The sequence below is a fragment of the Colletotrichum lupini genome, chromosome 5 (assembly GCF_023278565.1).
Source record: "Colletotrichum lupini chromosome 5, complete sequence".
NCBI classification, from domain to species: domain Eukaryota; kingdom Fungi; phylum Ascomycota; class Sordariomycetes; order Glomerellales; family Glomerellaceae; genus Colletotrichum; species Colletotrichum lupini.
In genome coordinates this window covers 6,711,460-6,727,417 of record NC_064678.1, presented here as the reverse complement: position 1 = coordinate 6,727,417, position 15,958 = coordinate 6,711,460, and the positions used below count along the sequence as shown (strand labels likewise).

Here is a 15,958-nt window from a genome sequence, read left to right as displayed (position 1 = left end):
CATACAGTGAAGTGGTATATGCGCTCTGCGCGGCCCAGAAATCATGCAAACGCCCGCCTTTTTTGTTTTCAAGCCCCGCCTGTGGCCGTTAAAAACTCCGAGAATGTGAGGGTAGAAGAAGCCCATCCAACCCCGCCCTACCAATGTCATTATGCCATCATGCGGTTTCCCCCTTGGTGGATGCTGTTTTGCCCGTCGTAATATGCTTGTTCGTGAAAACTCCTGTTGTCCTATCTTGATATTCCTTCGTCATTATAAGTCTTCGGCCAAAAGGGCGCGGACTTCTGGCTCGTTGAGGAGCTTGCGTTCGCCAAGCTCGGAGAGAGGTTTGCCATCACGGACAGCGCCGAAGTCGAGAATCTATCATGTGTTGGTTAGCAAATTGTCTGATGAATCTCTAAGGGTGAAACTTACCTCGACATAGGTCAAGCTGTCTCGCTGAACAGCTGCAACACAACGCCTCTGGTCGAACTTGACCTGCCAAACACCGCTCAGGTCGGTCAAGAGATCTTGAACACACTCGCCAGTACGAATGTCCCACATCTTGACCGTCTTCTCGCTTCCAGAAATGACCTTTCGGCCATCATGCTGGAAACATGTAATTGCGCCAGTATGGGCTGTGAGTACATTCTTGCATTTGCCATTCTCTGGGTCCCAAATGCGTAGGGTGCTGTCGGCAGCAGCTGACACGAGTCTTTCGTCCCGTAAGTCGAGCAGTCCGACGAGTAAGCTGTGGCCTTCTAGGGTGTGGAGACAAGCGCCGGTGTTCAGGTCCCAAATCTTCACCAGAGAGTCCATGGACCCTGAAATACAACGGTTACGTTCGTGGTCGAGTACGACGCTGTAGACCTTCTGGGAGTGACCATGCAGAACGTGCAGAGACTCGCCAGTGCTGATCCGCCAGACGCGGACAGTACTGTCGTAGCTACCACTGACGAGGGTGTCACCGTGTGCAGAAATGGCACGCACAGAATGCGTGTGTCCAGAAAGCGTTCGGATGAAGTAGGGACAGTCGGCATCATTGGCTGGAGGGCCGGTCTGGATGTATCTGCGAGAGCCGACCTCAGGCAGGCGCCAGACACGAAGCTGACTGTCACGGGACCCCGTAATGATGAGCGGCTTTGGCGGCATCATGATGGGTTTTCCATCGTGGCCCTTCCCGTTCTCAGTAGGCATAAGGATCTGCAGGCATCGAACGGTACTAGTGTGTCCATAGAAGACCTGTGTGCAAAGACCCTTCTCGATATCCCAGACACGAACAGATCGATCGGTAGATCCAGAGACGAGCATGTTCCCTTCGTATTGCAAGGCCCAGACACCGCCTTCGTGGCCTTCGAGCTTCTTCCGCAGCTTTCCGGTATTGGTGTCGTAGACATGAATCAAGGTATCGTCGCTACCGGTGATGATTTTGTCTTCATCGAATTGCAGGCATGTTATGACATGGCGGGGGTGGGCAGCAAAAGCAACGTGTCCAGGCTTGACTTTGCCGCTCGTCCAACTTTGCCGAATCATGTAATGGCGTCGGTAAAGAGACTTGAACAGATGCAACTTCTGGAGTCCCGGGATGCTGGTCTTGGGATTGGGCACAGCAGCGGCCGCCGCGTTGGCTGCTGAAAGTGGCCCCTCGGATTTGTGTTGCTTCACCTCGGACTGTATCGCATCCAGCCGGGCTACATCCTGGCCGCTAGCTCTACGCTTCGATCTATCGGCGCTAGATAAGTTGAGAGCCCTCTTTCGCTTGGAACTGCGAAGCCTGCTCGTCGAATCGGTCTTGACAACGGATTTGGTGAGTTCGTTGTCGGCCGAGTCCAGTCTGCTCAGAGGTCGCAAGTCAACCTCGGCCCCAGTGACTCCAACGGGATCTTGCCAACCCCAGCCCTGGATAATGGCCTTGTCGAGTTCACCCGGAGGCAGTGTGAAACCATCGCGATCAAACAGCTCCTTCCACCCAGTTTCGTTCGTGTCCACGATATTTCGCCAATGCTTGGAGACCTGCGCAGCTCGACACAAGTCGCGGTGATCGAGGAACGACAAGACGTGGAAGCTCAACTCGAGAGGAAGCTGTTTGAAGAAGTCGCACTTCAGCGCAGGGGTGACGACATCGGCTACAAGACGAAGGGTTTTTCTCGGGCATCGGCGGAGAAGATTATACATCAAAAAGCTCTTCATCTCGTTGGGCATGGCATCGAATCTTTCCATCATGTTGCGGGTGTCGAGCATGGCGGTGTGGGCGTCGAGGTCGTCCGCTTGGAAGGAGCTGTCATCCACAACGATGGACATGTCGGAAGCGTAGCCGCCCTCCTCGGTCGTCTGTGATTCATGCAGCCAGGCCTGGTTGCGGAAGCTGACATTTCGTCGGGCAACAGCACTGCTCTGGGGTGACTCTCCATCTTCGTCATCGGAGTCTCTCGAATTCAGTTGAGCGGCTGCCAGGGTAGGCGAAAGTCTCGGACTAGGTAGGCTTGCATCCTGTGCAGCCACGGCATCGATGGAGGGTCTGTGGCCAACGGCTCTGAGAGATTGTTGGAGCGACTCGTCGGTATCAACAAATGGCTCAGGGTCAGCGTCGGTGATGGGCGGAGTGGCAACGTTACTGCTGAAGACAGTGAGTGCATCGCTTCCGATGGGGCTGGCCGCTTCCTGCAAGTTTGTTTGACTCGGTCCCGACTCTGGGGGAGTATGACTGGAGCGGTGAGGGTGAAGGGATCGGGGTCGCGTCACACGCTCTGAGCTTGCACCAGCGACTTCGGAGGTATCTGGAGTGGCCAGGTAGCCGGACGGTCTGCCCCTCGTGAGTTGGCGTCTAAGACGTTGCGAAGCATCCTCGGGTATGGAGAGCCCAGTGGGTCTGGGGTTCCTGGAGGGTCTCGAAGGCAGGACTGGCGACGCGTTGTAGGACGGCGATGCTTCGCGGGGATTCGAACGACGAGACTTTCTTTGGCTGGCATCTGAGGGCGACTTTGATGTGCGTCTTGGGGGCTCTTGACTCGACTCGTCATCTTTCAGGAGGCCTGCTGGCTGCCTTTCGGCTGCGATCGGTGCTTTGCGCTGCTGAGATAGACATTGTCAGCAAATGCGATGGATGGCAAGAAAAGGAGAAGAGCAAAGAAAAAAAGGAAGAAAGAAGATAGACGGGGTGGGAAGTCTTGAGGGGGCTTACTGTTTTGGCAGCAAAAGGGTTGTCGACTGTGCCATCGGAAGAAGAGCCAGAGACACTGAAAGAGAAGTTCGCGAGTTCGGGGGGTAGAGGCTTCGAGGCGAGAGGATACTCCTTAGAGTCGAGTTCATGGAGAGGACGAACTTCGCGCAGGTAGACGGGTGGAAAGGTGCGCTTAGTGGTGGTGGTAGTGGTTGTAGTTGTGGTTTCTATGCACTCAGAAACGGCCAACTGGAGGCTTGTCGAGTCGGATCCGTGAATAGAATTATTGCCTTCGTCGACAGAGAAGGAGACGGTCTGGCTAGAACGAGGCCGCCTCACCTCCGTGGTATTGATCTGAGGACCGGGCGAGGGCGTCATATTGCCTCTCGCGTGGTATGCGGTCTAGTTCGAAATCTCGACTGCTGCAAGATGCGATGTGAGGCGGGGAGTATTTGTCGTGAGAGTGTCGGAAAAGAGAGGGGAGGTGTCGAAGAGGAGAGGAAATGAAAGGTTTGGGATCGGAATCGGGTGTGAGTGAGGGTTGGGGATTTCGAAGGTGGCGGGCGGGATTACGGTCGCAGGTCGCAGGTTGCAGGCACGGCTTACGGGTGCGGGTACTGTGGATGTGGAGGTGGAGTTTTTTGGTGGCAGCACCGTGGACAACCAAGGCGGGAGGGGAGGGCGAACCGCGAGGGTGTGAGGGCGGGCAGGAGGAGCCTTGGGAACTTTAGGTACGTACGGATAGGGTGTCGCGGGCCACGGCGGAAAGAGCGACTCGTTGGTGATGCGGCGCGGTCCTTGTCGGTTTTGGGGGGCAATGAAGGTAATGGAAGGTACCTCAGTACCGCGGAGGAGAAACAGCACGGGGAGGTTCGTTCCAGGTTTTCACTGCCTGCCCCCAGGTGGATGGGCACCCCTGAAGAAAAAGTACCTGGCGGGAGGTACTTGTAGATTCGCCTACAAAACACCAAATATAAGGTACCACTCTCAGTATCTACTCAAAGTAGGTACCCAACCTTGGGAGGCCTTGAGTAAAGCAATGCGGTACCCAATTAGTAGGTGCACGGCACAACAGAAGCCCGCTGCTCACACCGCAACGGATCGGAATGGAATGAAAGCGCAGAAGCAATGCCGCAGTGGAAGGAAAGACGGGGGCGATGCAAGGCAAGCCGAAAAAGCAGGCATCGGTCAATAACGCGGTGAGACGACTGTCGGCGGCCGGACGTCAGGGAAGTTAAGCTGGGTACTAAGGTAGGTAGGTAATGTACGGAGTATCGAGGAAATATACTCCCACCGCCAAGTTACCTCGGGAGCGGTAAATGGTGACAGGCAGGAATGAAGAAGGGTTCTATCAATTGTTCGCACAGCAAAATGCCGGGCATGGAAGAATGTCGAGTAGGTGCCAAAGACGTAACCTGGAAGGATTGTGGGAGAGAATGGAAGGTTTCCAAGCTGCGGGGAATAAAGTTGGCTTCAAGCAACGAGATAGTGAAAGCGGCGAGGGAAAACAAGAGGGAAGAAGGCGTCTTCGCCTTTCTTACTTTCTTTTGTGGATCAGGTCAGGCTTGGGTCCGGGCTTGTTTGCGTCTTTGTCATAATTCGAGGTAGGTAGATGATATCAAAGCACCCTCTTCTCTCCTTTGAGACTTGAGCGTAGCGCTGGGTGGGCGACAGGTTATCGAGGCAATGAGAGCATAGAACAAGGGCCCAATGTTGGGAATCTCGACTGAACGAGAACAGACTCGATTGAGTCATTAATACCTAGCAGGCACGAGCAGGCTAGGTAGGTGCCGTCCGGATCTCGAGTCTAGACTCTCAAGCATGGAAAGTGGATCAGGCAGGCGGGCAACGCTCAAGCGACAAGATGAAATGAGATGGCGGAATGGCAGCAAGGAAAAGAAATAAAAACAGTATCTTTTTTCGTTGCGGGTTTGTGGTCCGCTCGCCGCTCGCATCAAAGTGCCTATCCTTAGATATGTAGTAAGAGAGAGGTATCTTGAGGTGGACAGCTGGCAGAAAAGGTACTTTGGTTCGATCGCTCCTTGCTTCCAAGTTCCAGGCTTGCCAGGCTCCTCCTTTAGTGGCCTCCACTCACTCAGGACGACGAGCGTCACTGGGCCACTTGGCCGGTGTGTTGGTTCGGGAGCGGCTACAGCGAGCAACCCAGGGTTTCATACCTGCCTGACCTTGTCCAGCCAAAATCACCAGCCAACACTGAAATAGGGGCATGTTCTTCCTTTGACATTGCTTTCTCTGTCTCTGCTCTGCTTTGCTTGTTTCTTCGAAGTATGTTGGCCTCAAATGTTTGGATTGCCAACCCTGGATTACTTTCGTCCACCATCTAAGGTAGTCTTACGGATACACAGCAGATGTCCAGGCCAAAGGTACGGAGTACTCCGCACCTGTTCCATGGCAAAGTGGAGAAGCAACACGTGCGCTCCAGGTCTGGTCAAAGTGAGGAAAAGTGGGATTCTGGAGCCTGTGCTCTCTTTCCAGATTCGCTCGATGGTCGACCCCAGCGACTGGCAAGCGTACATACTGCGTAGGTACCTAGCTGCCTTGAGACTTGCTGCCTCGGTCACCTGACTCTGAGCCTTTGGAGGGAGGTGTGCAGTCAGGAGTGTCGTCTGTAACGACCCCAGTAAGTGACTGCAACCATTGATGGAGCCCTTCTAATTCGATCAAGCGGGGCCCCCCTCCCCTGTTAGTTGAAGAGGTATTTGACCCGGTGTTTCAAGCGTACAAGGCACTCAGCATCGCAACAGATTGTTTGTCATCCATCTCACCTTACTTCACGCATCTTAGACTTGACGATATGTTCGGAGCGATGGAAGGCAGCCAGGTAAGGTAAGTAAGGTAGACAGATATTGCTCCTGCTTCTGGAACGATTGCCTCAGAAGCACAAAGCTAGGCAAGTTGCTATCCATAACTTCGCAAGCAGTTTCGTTGCTCTTGTTGGTCCTGAATCTTGGCTGTTGCTGCGCCCATGGCTTGTCTACCAATGTTGTTGCGCTTACATACCTATGCAGATGCCGTCTTTGTCTCTGTCTATTCTCGGACAGGTCTCTCACCTCAGGTTCCTTGTTTGTACGCCATCGGCAGAATGGCTGGAATTCCCTGTCTTGGTTCTCGACTCTTTTTGCCGCCTTTGAGACGAGGTCAGCCAGCAAGAGACCTCCGAGCATACAATGATCAATCTCCATTCCAACAAACACCAGACCAAGGCCCTCTGCCGCTGCCAGTCCTCAGTCGTCACTGTGAATTGTTCCCCTTGTCATGGCCGTTGCCGGCCGAACTCAGGACCATGTCAAACCCAATCCCTCGGTCCGCTGGCGGCTGGCCCTAGTTCCCCTTCCCTTCCCTGCACTGCACTCACCATGGCCCCCAGTCACATTCTCGCAGATGCCAGTCGTGCCAGTCATGGCGGCCACGGGTCCAGGTTCCCCAGTGACATTCACGCTGGGCTCGTCCAATTCTCGCGTCAACTTGGGCAGTGGCACGCTGCCACCACGTCGCAGGGTTGCACATTCGCCTACCGTACCCAAAGTTCTATGTAAACTGCTTCGCCTGCCCATCATCCGCTGATCTCACGCCAAGGGGGGCCATGAATAGGCTGGTCGCGTCTACCTAAGGTAACTAGTACTCACAAACCTTCTGGTAATACAGACTCTCTAAACGCGTTATCCGTCGTCGCCCGTGAAGCAGTGTCTCGTCTCATACCGCCCTCCCACACCGCGATTCTGTTTCGAGAATGCAATTGGACCCCCAACCCCGAGAAGTGCTTCAAGCGCGCAGCACTCTTGCCAGAGTCACCACCCTATAGACGCATTTTTCTCTCTTAATCAAGGGACCAACGCCCAAGACATTCCGTTGCAAAGCCGCTGACACACACGCCTCGAGAATGGGGAGAAGAAGGACGCCAGCAGCAAGCCACTTACGAACCGACAGAGCCATTGTCTGAGCCATGTCTGCCAACCATGGATGAAATAACCAGCAAACACCACACTCGTTCGCGAGGCTCGTTGGCTCGCACCCAGCCCTGAAAGCCGCCGCACAGATGCGTCTTCTGCGCTGCGAGGCATTGGACGACATCACACTAACCGGCGTCTAGAGAGACCAACAACCATGGTGAGCTGCGGCCTGCATCAAACTACTGGCCTCATCCGTCTGCTTCCGTCTTGAATATGCACCGATAAAGTCAAATGCCCTTCCCCGCGCATCCTTCTCGCATTGAGTGAGTGCAGCACCTCACCTTAAGCGTGCATGCGCCCAGGGAAGCCGAAGCATCGCATGTAACATTGCTTTCCAACGTTAAGGAATTGAATACGGAACGCGTCGATGAAGTCGTTCTGGCGGACTACAGGTTCCACTACGTGACATCAAGAGCCCCTACAGTGTCAAGGCGCTGTGCTGTGCTATTAGCATTCGTATCAATCTTGGGTCCCCATACACATCACATACGCTCATCCCACGTATCTCTCGGCTAGTATTTTGAGCCAAAGGACAACAAATAGTCCTCGAAGCATTTCACGATTCGGCAGCATGGCCAGCTAGGTAGGTATCGTCTTCCCAGAGCCTCGGTGAACCATGCTCCTTTACGGATACAGGCTCCCAATCGTAGGCTTCTCCACTCTTGCCGAACCAAGGTTCTTTTCCCCCAGTTTGCCGCCGTTCGCCCTCATCCGGCCTAGCGCTCTCGCGCGTCCCCGGTCCCATGAGTACACCGGTACGCCCAGAGGACCTTGGAATGTGAGGACTGCAATCACTTTGCAGCTTGGGAACTTTCTGGGCCGCTGGGCGTTGATGGAGTACCGTGCTAGAGTTCTGGAATCGCAAAAAGGTCGGTTGGAGCCCCGGTGACAAGCCAGTGACGGGCTCCGCATCCCTCAGTCGGGCTCCATCCTCGTTCCCGGGCCTCGGGTTGCCTCTCCATGAATTCACTAGCCCATCGGCCGGCTGGCTCTGTCCAGGCCAACCCTCCAGACTCTTGTCCCAGACCATGGTCAGGGGATCAATCGCATGACAAGTTGACGAAGCGCTGACAGGTATAAGCGTTGCTGCCGCCAGCCCTTCTCAGCCAGAGCGTACGGGCCTAGACTCCCGTCTTCTCACACAGGAGATTTCTAATTTTTAAGATAATCGTTTGATTGTCATTGTCATCATTCGTAAGCTACCCTGAAGACCGAAGTTGTTTCATGTCTAGCTCCAATTGGGGCTTTCGGGGGACATCAAACTGCTCGCTCTCATGCTCATAATTCGTCCATATCCATCCATATCCTATTAATGCAATTTCTTTCTTCCAAAATGCTTAAAATGATCGTCATCCTCATCGTCATATCTTTTGACTATGAGATATATACCGGCAAGCGGCTGCCCAAAAGTTCGCTCTTCGATACCTGGACATCTTTCTTGTGGAAATCGTGTAGCATGAGCCAACAAATCATCCGGAAAACGAGAGTGCACCAGATATCCTCGTGGGTGACGTGCTCCTCGCCCAACTCGTGCAGCAGTATTGGTTCTTCATCGTCTATTGTCTCGACGGTCCGGGTACTGAAGTTGGTTTGGTTCCGTTTTTTGAGACCGCCAAAGCCCACAGTAGGCTGCTCGCGCCTATCTGACGATTCTCGAGACACTTCGATGACCTTTCTCCGCACCAAGCGGAAGTAAACCTCCATGAGTTTCTCTTGCTTTAGTTCTGGTGGTGCCGCATCGATATCCTCAAATCGAAGCTGACTTCTCACTCTGTTTTCCATTGTGGCGGCGGTACCTGTAGGTTTCGGTGCCGTCTTTTCCGGCTTCTCGTTGAACCCTCCTAGGACCTCTTGAATATGACTGCGTAACACATCTTGCACCATCTCACGTCGTGCGCTCTCAACTGCGCCTTCAGGGTTGCCCTCAAAAACCGAGGGCTTCGCGGTCATCATCGAGTCGACCCGTGGAGGCGCTGTTGGCCGAGATACCTTCGCCCTTGCCGTCAAAATCTCATCGGTGTCGTCAAGAGCCTCGTGCAGAGCATCCATGAGGGGCAGGCTCAACCAGTTGCCAGAGGCGGCAGTGTGCGTCTTGATCAGCCCATTAATCTTTCGGATGTTCCTCCGAATGGCTCTGCCGACAAGGCTAGGAGTTGGCTGATCCGACTTGAGTTTATTCATTTGCATGGTGTACGCTTCCAGTAGTTTGGTTAAGGAGAAGTTTTTCGTATCCCATCGATAGTGAGTAGGATTGGGAAGTAAACGGAATGCGCTTTTCTCAATGTGGAGTGTACGTCCAAGCATGCCTACGATCTCGAAAGCAACTGCCAGGAAAATGTTAGCGCTGGGAAACAGTAAGACCTGTACGACCTCAGCTTACCAGGAAACAAATGGCCAACCCTGGCTGTCGATGTGGTGGAAAAGTAGTTGACGGTATTGGTATTACAGCCGATCAAAACCAGCGTTTCAGCGATTTCATGGTTACTGGCGAAGTTAAGGGTCGACAGGTCGCGGGGCTCATCGTTGGGAAACTTCAAACGTCGATTGTCCGACGTCGCCCGGTAAATAGTTGGGAGAAAGCCAAAGCAAAGCTCCTTGGTCTCGTCCACGGGTATGACACGGTTGTTCTCAAATCGACTGCGTCCATAAACCTGGAATGTGAACATGATACCAAGATCGCTGACCTTCTCCCCCGTGATGGTGTAGCCATTGCCTTCTGCACGGTATCTATCGTTGGTCCTATTGAATTCGACCCAGTAAACGCCGAGCATGGCCAGCATTTCGACCATATGGCACCACGTCGTTGTGGCGTATGGCTTCTTGACGTTGGTGGGCATCGTATCCCAGCTCCTACGCTTCTTCTGAATGGCGACCGTCAGAGTATACTTGTCACTGACTTCTTTAAGGACGCTGGCAACGTTTTCCTGGCTCTCGAGCTGGTCAGATCCCTTGGGTGGCTTTTGGTAGACTTTTTCGGTATATTGTCTTTCTTGCCATTCCCTAGATTCATGTTCCATTTTTTGCAGGGCAGAGAGGAGCGCCACCCACGAAGCTCGCTCATTGTCAGCCGTATGGACTGACTGTTTCGCAAGCTCCTTGTCGGAAACATCCTTCTGATCTTGAAGTTCGGACCGGCTGTCCAGCAAGCTCTTTTCCGAGCCGTCGATGAATATAATGGGCTCGTCTTTGACAGGGCCCTTCTTATTAGTCGGAGGGCATAGGAAAATAACGGGAGCTTCGAAAAGGACCTCGAATCGGAACTCGGTGAACTTGATTTTGCGCTGCTTGGATTCGGACCATTTTCCTATCACCTTGCTGCCACAACTTGAATAGCCAGCGGCGGAAGCGAAATATTGTTGTGCGACCTGCAGGAGGGATGCAAGCAAGGCGACGATGGAGATGACGAGAGCGACAATGGCAACAAACAATTCTTTGTCGTCGTCGTTGATATTGTCGTTAATCTGCTGAAGAGTCTGGTTGAACTGTGCTTCGCTCATGCCCTCCATGGCCATTGTCTCGGACCAATGGGTTCGTTATGGACTTCTGTTTGCCGTTGTTTACCAAGCCTTGCGAATTGGCTATTCGGAGCTGCACAGCTAATGGTGCTCGGGACTTGGTGCTCTCTCGGATGTGGGTGGTATCGAGGTGCTCAAGAGCGGTCTACGTCGGTCATGGGGGCAGATTTGATGAAATTGAAGGAAGCCATGGGTGGCGTGAGGCAACCCGAGTTTGGAGCAGACAAGCAGGCTCAGCTCAGGAGGAGAAACGCGGCAGAAGGGAGCCGTGACGTGTGTCGAGTCGAAGTCGAAAAAGAATGTCGACGAGACAGGACGAGGCTGCACGTTTGGCTAGCGCGCGATGGCGGCACAGCCGCGACCGAGAAACGGAAGAAGAGTGCAGGTGGGATGCCATGGGATGTGCGACCAGGCCAGGCCAGTGTCGAGAAGCGAATGCTCGCCCCAGTACTTGGTACTCCATAGCAGCTTCAGCTCGTCTCACCAGCCATCTCCAATCATGGAATCGTTGATTGCCTGCCTGCTTATACCGGCCTGGCCCCATTCCCAACCCAACCCCTCCCCTGTGTCAGCATTTACACCCATGTCTTTCCCAATAGCCCTATCAGTTGCTAGCTCGTGGCTGATACTGCGCTACTTTGCTGTGCAACAGGCAGCGGGATTCTGGGGACGAGGACGGTGGTGGCTCCGCTGTTGTTGATGGAGATGCAGATGTAAGGCAAGGCGATGCGATGTATGTTGACGTGGAAGATGGGCGACGTCGTTGTGGGAGGGGGAAATCATCGACTGATGTAGCTTAGGTGACTATCGTCCATTCTGGGGGCAGTGCAGTGCAGTGCAGTGCAGACGTTCAAAAAGAGCGCGAACAGCGTGGCTAAGCTCGCGTCTTGCGCCTTCCTCCCATCACTGAGGCTAGGAGCGGGCCGCCGTTCAAACTTCGAACCACAGGTCGGTACAAATGGAAGGAAAGAGCACCTCGGCCTACACAGTAAGGTAGGAACCCCAGGATGAGAAACGGCAGGCACGAAAAAGACGAGTCGTGCCCTGTTTTCAGTGCTTATTTTCCCTCTTCCCCGCCAATGCCCCCAGTAAGGTAGGTACCTTGATCGAATAGACGAGTCAATTCAAAGTCAATGGGAGTTTCCATCTGATCCTCGTAACACCCTGTTAGGTATCCGAACTCATCCTTACCTCAGGTTACGGATACTTGAGTGTCTTACGGAGTATTGTTTAGTGACAAGCCATACACAGTAAAGTACCTTAGGTAGTGGAGGCAGTGGGGCACCATTGAGTGCTTCCGATGTCAATCGACAAGCAGCCAAGTTTCACTGCTGTTGAACGTGGACCGTTCGACTCGCACGCATTCTTGGCCGTTCCTGCGGCCTGCCTATCGGTATTGGTCTTTCTCTGATGATAGTTGGTCGACATTGGTGTGCTACAGCATGCAAAGTCGGTTGGCATGAAAGTATTGCTGGCGGTGAGCTGATGCTGAGATGCCACAGATCCGGGGTACACTGGGGGCCGCAAATGAATGAAGAGGGGTTCTCATAGAAATATCGCCCATGATGAAAAGGTCTCAGACTCTTGTCCTTGTCCTCTAGATATCCTCTTGTTCTTCCTTCTAACATGAGTTCCCGGGACTGCCGTGTGAGTAGGTAACGGAAGCCAAGGTTTAAACAAGTGCCTGGGTTGCCTTAGCCGGCGAAGGATCAGCCAGCGATTGGAGAGATCGCACTTTCTGGTGTTCCTGTAGATTGCGATTGATCCTTGGTGTAAGACTAGTCTATGGCTTTAAGACGAGTGATGATCCTTCGAAAATATAAGAAAGAACCCCTCATCTGACAGCAGCCCCTAAGATACTACTCGGAGTAGATAGTTTGAATGAGGTCTCTTACTCGTTAGGACAATCCAGTCCGTTTTCCAAATCGTCCCATAACGCTTCTTTCAGTCAGGTAACCATGGCCTGGCTATTTTCTCGTTCTTATCCGGAGCGCAAAGCGGTCGACGTCGACGGGAAAACCTTTGACTATGTTATCGTAGGCGGTAGGTGTCGTTGTTGGCGAGGAGGCCAAGTCCCCCCAAGTTGACATTACGCAGGCGGTACAGCAGCATGCGCCCTCGCCTCCCGACTGAGCGAAGACCCAAGCACCAGCGTCCTCGTTGTCTGCAAAGGCAAGGTGAAGGACAATTGGCTTGATCGTATTCCTATCGTTGGGAATGCGAGCGACGGCAAGGGTCCTCAGATCGAGACATTCTGGTCTGAGCCCGACGAGCGATGGACGGGGTGCAAGACTCGGACATTCAATACTCAAGCACTCGGCGGCGCCACCAGAGTCAACGGGCTGATGCTCACGCGCGGCGCGCCGGGTAACTACAACCAATGGGCTGCGCTTGGTAATGATGAATGGAGCTGGGATAAGTGCGAGCCATACTTCAAGAAGATTGAGAACGCTGCTTGCCACCCCGATGCTCCCTACCGCGGTCATGAAGGTATTTGGTGTCATCCAATTCTTCCTCTCAAGATCGAGCTGACTTTAGATAGGGCCGCTCTACCTTCGACAGAATCCCTTGGACTTCCCGATAGACCAATAGTATGTTGTAGTGACCGCATTCCCCAAATCCTTGCTAACTTGTGCCTCGAACAGCATCCAAAAAGCTGCAGGCGACATGAACCTCCCTGTCCAGAATGACGGCAATAACCCAAATGCCCCGGCCATGGGCCTCTTCACGACCGACATCATGATAGACAAGTTTGGCTATCGTCATTCTTCATTGGCAGCTTACCTTCCAAAGTCGACGGTTGATGAGCGAAGGGAGAGACTCACACTCTGCACTGGTGTTGTAGCCACAAAGCTTCAGACGAACGACGATGGGACAGAAGTAACGGGTGTTCACATTTTGGATCATCTTGACAAGAGCCCTGCCAGGCAATGCTTCGTGAAGGCCGAGAGAGAGGTCATCGTTTGTTGTGGAACTCACTTCTCACCGCAGCTTCTGATGTTGAGGTATCATTTCTCTGAGACCCTCCAGCACGTTCGATCGTCGCTGACTCTTCGCAGCGGTATAGGACCAAAGAAACATCTTGAAAAACACAACATCCCACTCGTGCGAGATATGCCGGGAGTTGGTGCTGACCTTCAAGATCACATAACTTTCGGCATCGCCTTCCGCACCCGTCTCATCGATTCATATCTCCGGTTGTTCAGTCCACTTATTGGCATTTGGCACTTCGTCCTCTTTCTCTTCTTCAAGACTGGCTTATTGGCGACTTCTGGAACCAGATTGTGTGCTTGGTTTCACACAAGCACCGTTGACGAGACCACAATGACTGTGAGACACCACGGAAATGGCATCGATGAGAAACACGACAACACGGATGCGCTAAGGCCTGAGAACGTACCTGATATTGAGCTCCTGTTCACTAATGCTTCGTATGACTATGAGAAGGGCAAGGGGTACTGCGCATTCCAGACAACACTAGTGCAGCCATTCTCTAGGGGTAGAATCGAGCTCGCGTCTTCAGATCCTCTGGCGCATCCCAAAGTGTTCCATCACTACATCACAGATCCCCGCGACTGGGCGGCAGCGCGCAAGGCCGCTCGTTTCTCGATGAGCTTTGTAGAGCGCTTCCGTCAGACACAGTACCCCTTCAACGCTACCTGGCATCTCGCCCCCGGAGTCAAGGCCGGTACGGTCGAAGGTGGGTGGCGGGATGTGACGGATGAACAGATTGACGCTTACATCAGGGAGCGTTTGGTCAACATCTACCACGCAACTTCAACGTGCCGCATGGGTACCGTGGTCGATAAAGGTGTAGTCGGCCAGAATTTGAAGGTCCACGGGTTCCGAAACTTGCGCGTTGCTGATGCAAGCGTTTTCCCAAAGGTGACGAGTGCTCACACTGTAGCGCCAACTTATATGGTGGCAGAGCGATGTGCCGACTTTATCAAGCGAGACTGGGCCGAGAGGGCTTGATGCGGTCGTTGTTTAAGAGCTTCAGAGCATTCAGGAGACCGAGATATCAAGGTGTGGAACGACATCATATCGCGCAATAATCAATTGGTATTCTTAAACCCGCCCATCGTTCTGGTATCAGCTGCGGCGCCCATCATTCATAACTTGGCTTCTCCCTCAAGGCTAACTGCTAGTCACAAAAGGTGCTCATCGAACCAAGCGACAGCTTGGTAAAAGGCTTGCTCCTTTGCATACTTTTGAACCTTCTTGCTCACGTCGCAGCGGACAGCAAAGCCGTGCTCGACGCCAGAGTACAAGTTGATCTGGTATGCCAGGCCGGTCTTTTGCAGAATCTCCTCGGACTTGTGACGCTTTTCGGCGGGGAAGATGCTGTCCGTTTCGGCGGCGGCGATGGAGAAGGGGCCGGTGATGGCGGCGAGCTCATCCTCGTCGACGAAGCTAGGGTGTGCCACGAAGCCGACCTTGATGCCGTCCTTGTAGTGGCGGACAACGTACTGTCAAGTGATCATGTCAGAAACCGGCGGTCGTAGCAGCTACAGAACAGGGAGGGTAGGGGAGAAAACATACCTTGGCGCCAAAGCAGTAGCCGAGACCACCGATGTTGGTGAGACCGAGCTCGGTCTGCATGTACTTGAGGGAATCGACAATGATGGGGTCGATGGCCTCCTTGTTATGGGGGTTCTTGCCATCGCTGCCCTCGGCGATCCACTTCATAACGTCAAAGCCAGCAGGCATGGGGACAGAAAGCTGGTCCTTGTTGAAGAGGTCAACGATCAAGGTGGTGTAGCCATTAGCAGCGAACTGATCGGCAAGCAGCTGGGAGTTGTTCCAGATGCCAAAGACGTCGGCAACGTAGAGAAGACCGGTGTTCTTGTGTGCCTTGTCGGCAGGAGCCTCGGCGAGGTAGCCCTCATACTTGCCGGCGACGGTGATCTTCTTGCCCTGAGGAGTGCCTCTATGTTGGTCGGAAAGCGATTAGCGAGAACTCTTATTGTGCGAATAATTGGGAGATTGGCGTATCACATCAGCCGACAGACATGCCATAAGGCTGCTGTTTGGGACTTTGGAACGGGTTTCTCGGTGACAGGTGCAGGCAGGATTCACGCAATCAAGCTTTGGAAGAGTGGGGGGCGGGGTAGCTCTTTACGCAGTGTGTGTCGCTCAATGGGATCTTGGGGTGTCTTACTCGTGCTTGACACCGACGGTGCAGCATTGTCCGGGAGGGTTGGATGCCATGTTGACTGTTGATTTTCTTGAGTTTATAAGTGTAAGTACTTGATGTTTGTAAGAAGACGATATCACAGAGGACGGGAGGAACGGATAGCAGGGTCGGACGAAGAAGAGGGCCCCATCGACCT

The 15,958-nt window shown here is 53.4% G+C and overlaps 7 protein-coding genes across 7 annotated transcripts; 2 read left to right on the top strand and 5 right to left on the bottom strand.

The window, feature by feature from the left end:
• Positions 1-252: 252 nt before the first annotated feature.
• On the bottom strand, positions 253-3,517 carry CLUP02_11443 (WD domain-containing protein; the record flags this gene model as incomplete). Its single annotated transcript, XM_049290411.1, has 3 exons — positions 253-360; positions 415-3,051; positions 3,161-3,517. The coding sequence occupies 3 exons, from the start codon at positions 3,515-3,517 to the stop codon at positions 253-255; spliced, it is 3,102 nt and encodes a 1,033-aa protein (XP_049147556.1).
• A 24-nt stretch (positions 3,518-3,541) lies between these two features.
• CLUP02_11442 (uncharacterized protein) lies at positions 3,542-8,140 on the bottom strand (the record flags this gene model as incomplete). The annotated part of the gene is made up of 18 exons (XM_049290410.1): positions 3,542-3,756; positions 3,801-4,096; positions 4,156-4,347; positions 4,445-4,679; positions 4,767-4,865; positions 4,990-5,087; positions 5,147-5,260; positions 5,326-5,458; positions 5,535-5,788; positions 6,002-6,374; positions 6,516-6,640; positions 6,787-6,938; positions 6,995-7,096; positions 7,146-7,210; positions 7,261-7,363; positions 7,450-7,508; positions 7,601-7,617; positions 7,671-8,140. The coding sequence occupies 18 exons, from the start codon at positions 8,138-8,140 to the stop codon at positions 3,542-3,544; spliced, it is 3,102 nt and encodes a 1,033-aa protein (XP_049147555.1).
• A 344-nt stretch (positions 8,141-8,484) lies between these two features.
• Positions 8,485-10,622, bottom strand: CLUP02_11441 (modin; the record flags this gene model as incomplete). Its single annotated transcript, XM_049290409.1, has 2 exons — positions 8,485-9,434; positions 9,491-10,622. The coding sequence occupies 2 exons, from the start codon at positions 10,620-10,622 to the stop codon at positions 8,485-8,487; spliced, it is 2,082 nt and encodes a 693-aa protein (XP_049147554.1).
• A 159-nt stretch (positions 10,623-10,781) lies between these two features.
• Positions 10,782-11,503, top strand: CLUP02_11440 (uncharacterized protein; the record flags this gene model as incomplete). The annotated part of the gene is made up of 4 exons (XM_049290408.1): positions 10,782-10,898; positions 10,963-11,192; positions 11,278-11,338; positions 11,426-11,503. The coding sequence occupies 4 exons, from the start codon at positions 10,782-10,784 to the stop codon at positions 11,501-11,503; spliced, it is 486 nt and encodes a 161-aa protein (XP_049147553.1).
• A 382-nt stretch (positions 11,504-11,885) lies between these two features.
• CLUP02_11439 (uncharacterized protein) lies at positions 11,886-12,253 on the bottom strand (the record flags this gene model as incomplete). The annotated part of the gene is made up of 2 exons (XM_049290407.1): positions 11,886-12,139; positions 12,208-12,253. 2 exons carry the CDS (start codon positions 12,251-12,253, stop codon positions 11,886-11,888), a joined length of 300 nt encoding a protein of 99 aa, XP_049147552.1.
• Positions 12,254-12,583: 330 nt separating this feature from the next.
• CLUP02_11438 (choline dehydrogenase) lies at positions 12,584-14,600 on the top strand (the record flags this gene model as incomplete). The annotated part of the gene is made up of 4 exons (XM_049290406.1): positions 12,584-12,668; positions 12,723-13,115; positions 13,168-13,216; positions 13,271-14,600. 4 exons carry the CDS (start codon positions 12,584-12,586, stop codon positions 14,598-14,600), a joined length of 1,857 nt encoding a protein of 618 aa, XP_049147551.1.
• A 173-nt stretch (positions 14,601-14,773) lies between these two features.
• On the bottom strand, positions 14,774-15,836 carry CLUP02_11437 (dienelactone hydrolase; the record flags this gene model as incomplete). The annotated part of the gene is made up of 4 exons (XM_049290405.1): positions 14,774-15,094; positions 15,168-15,555; positions 15,638-15,676; positions 15,787-15,836. The coding sequence occupies 4 exons, from the start codon at positions 15,834-15,836 to the stop codon at positions 14,774-14,776; spliced, it is 798 nt and encodes a 265-aa protein (XP_049147550.1).
• Positions 15,837-15,958: the final 122 nt, after the last annotated feature.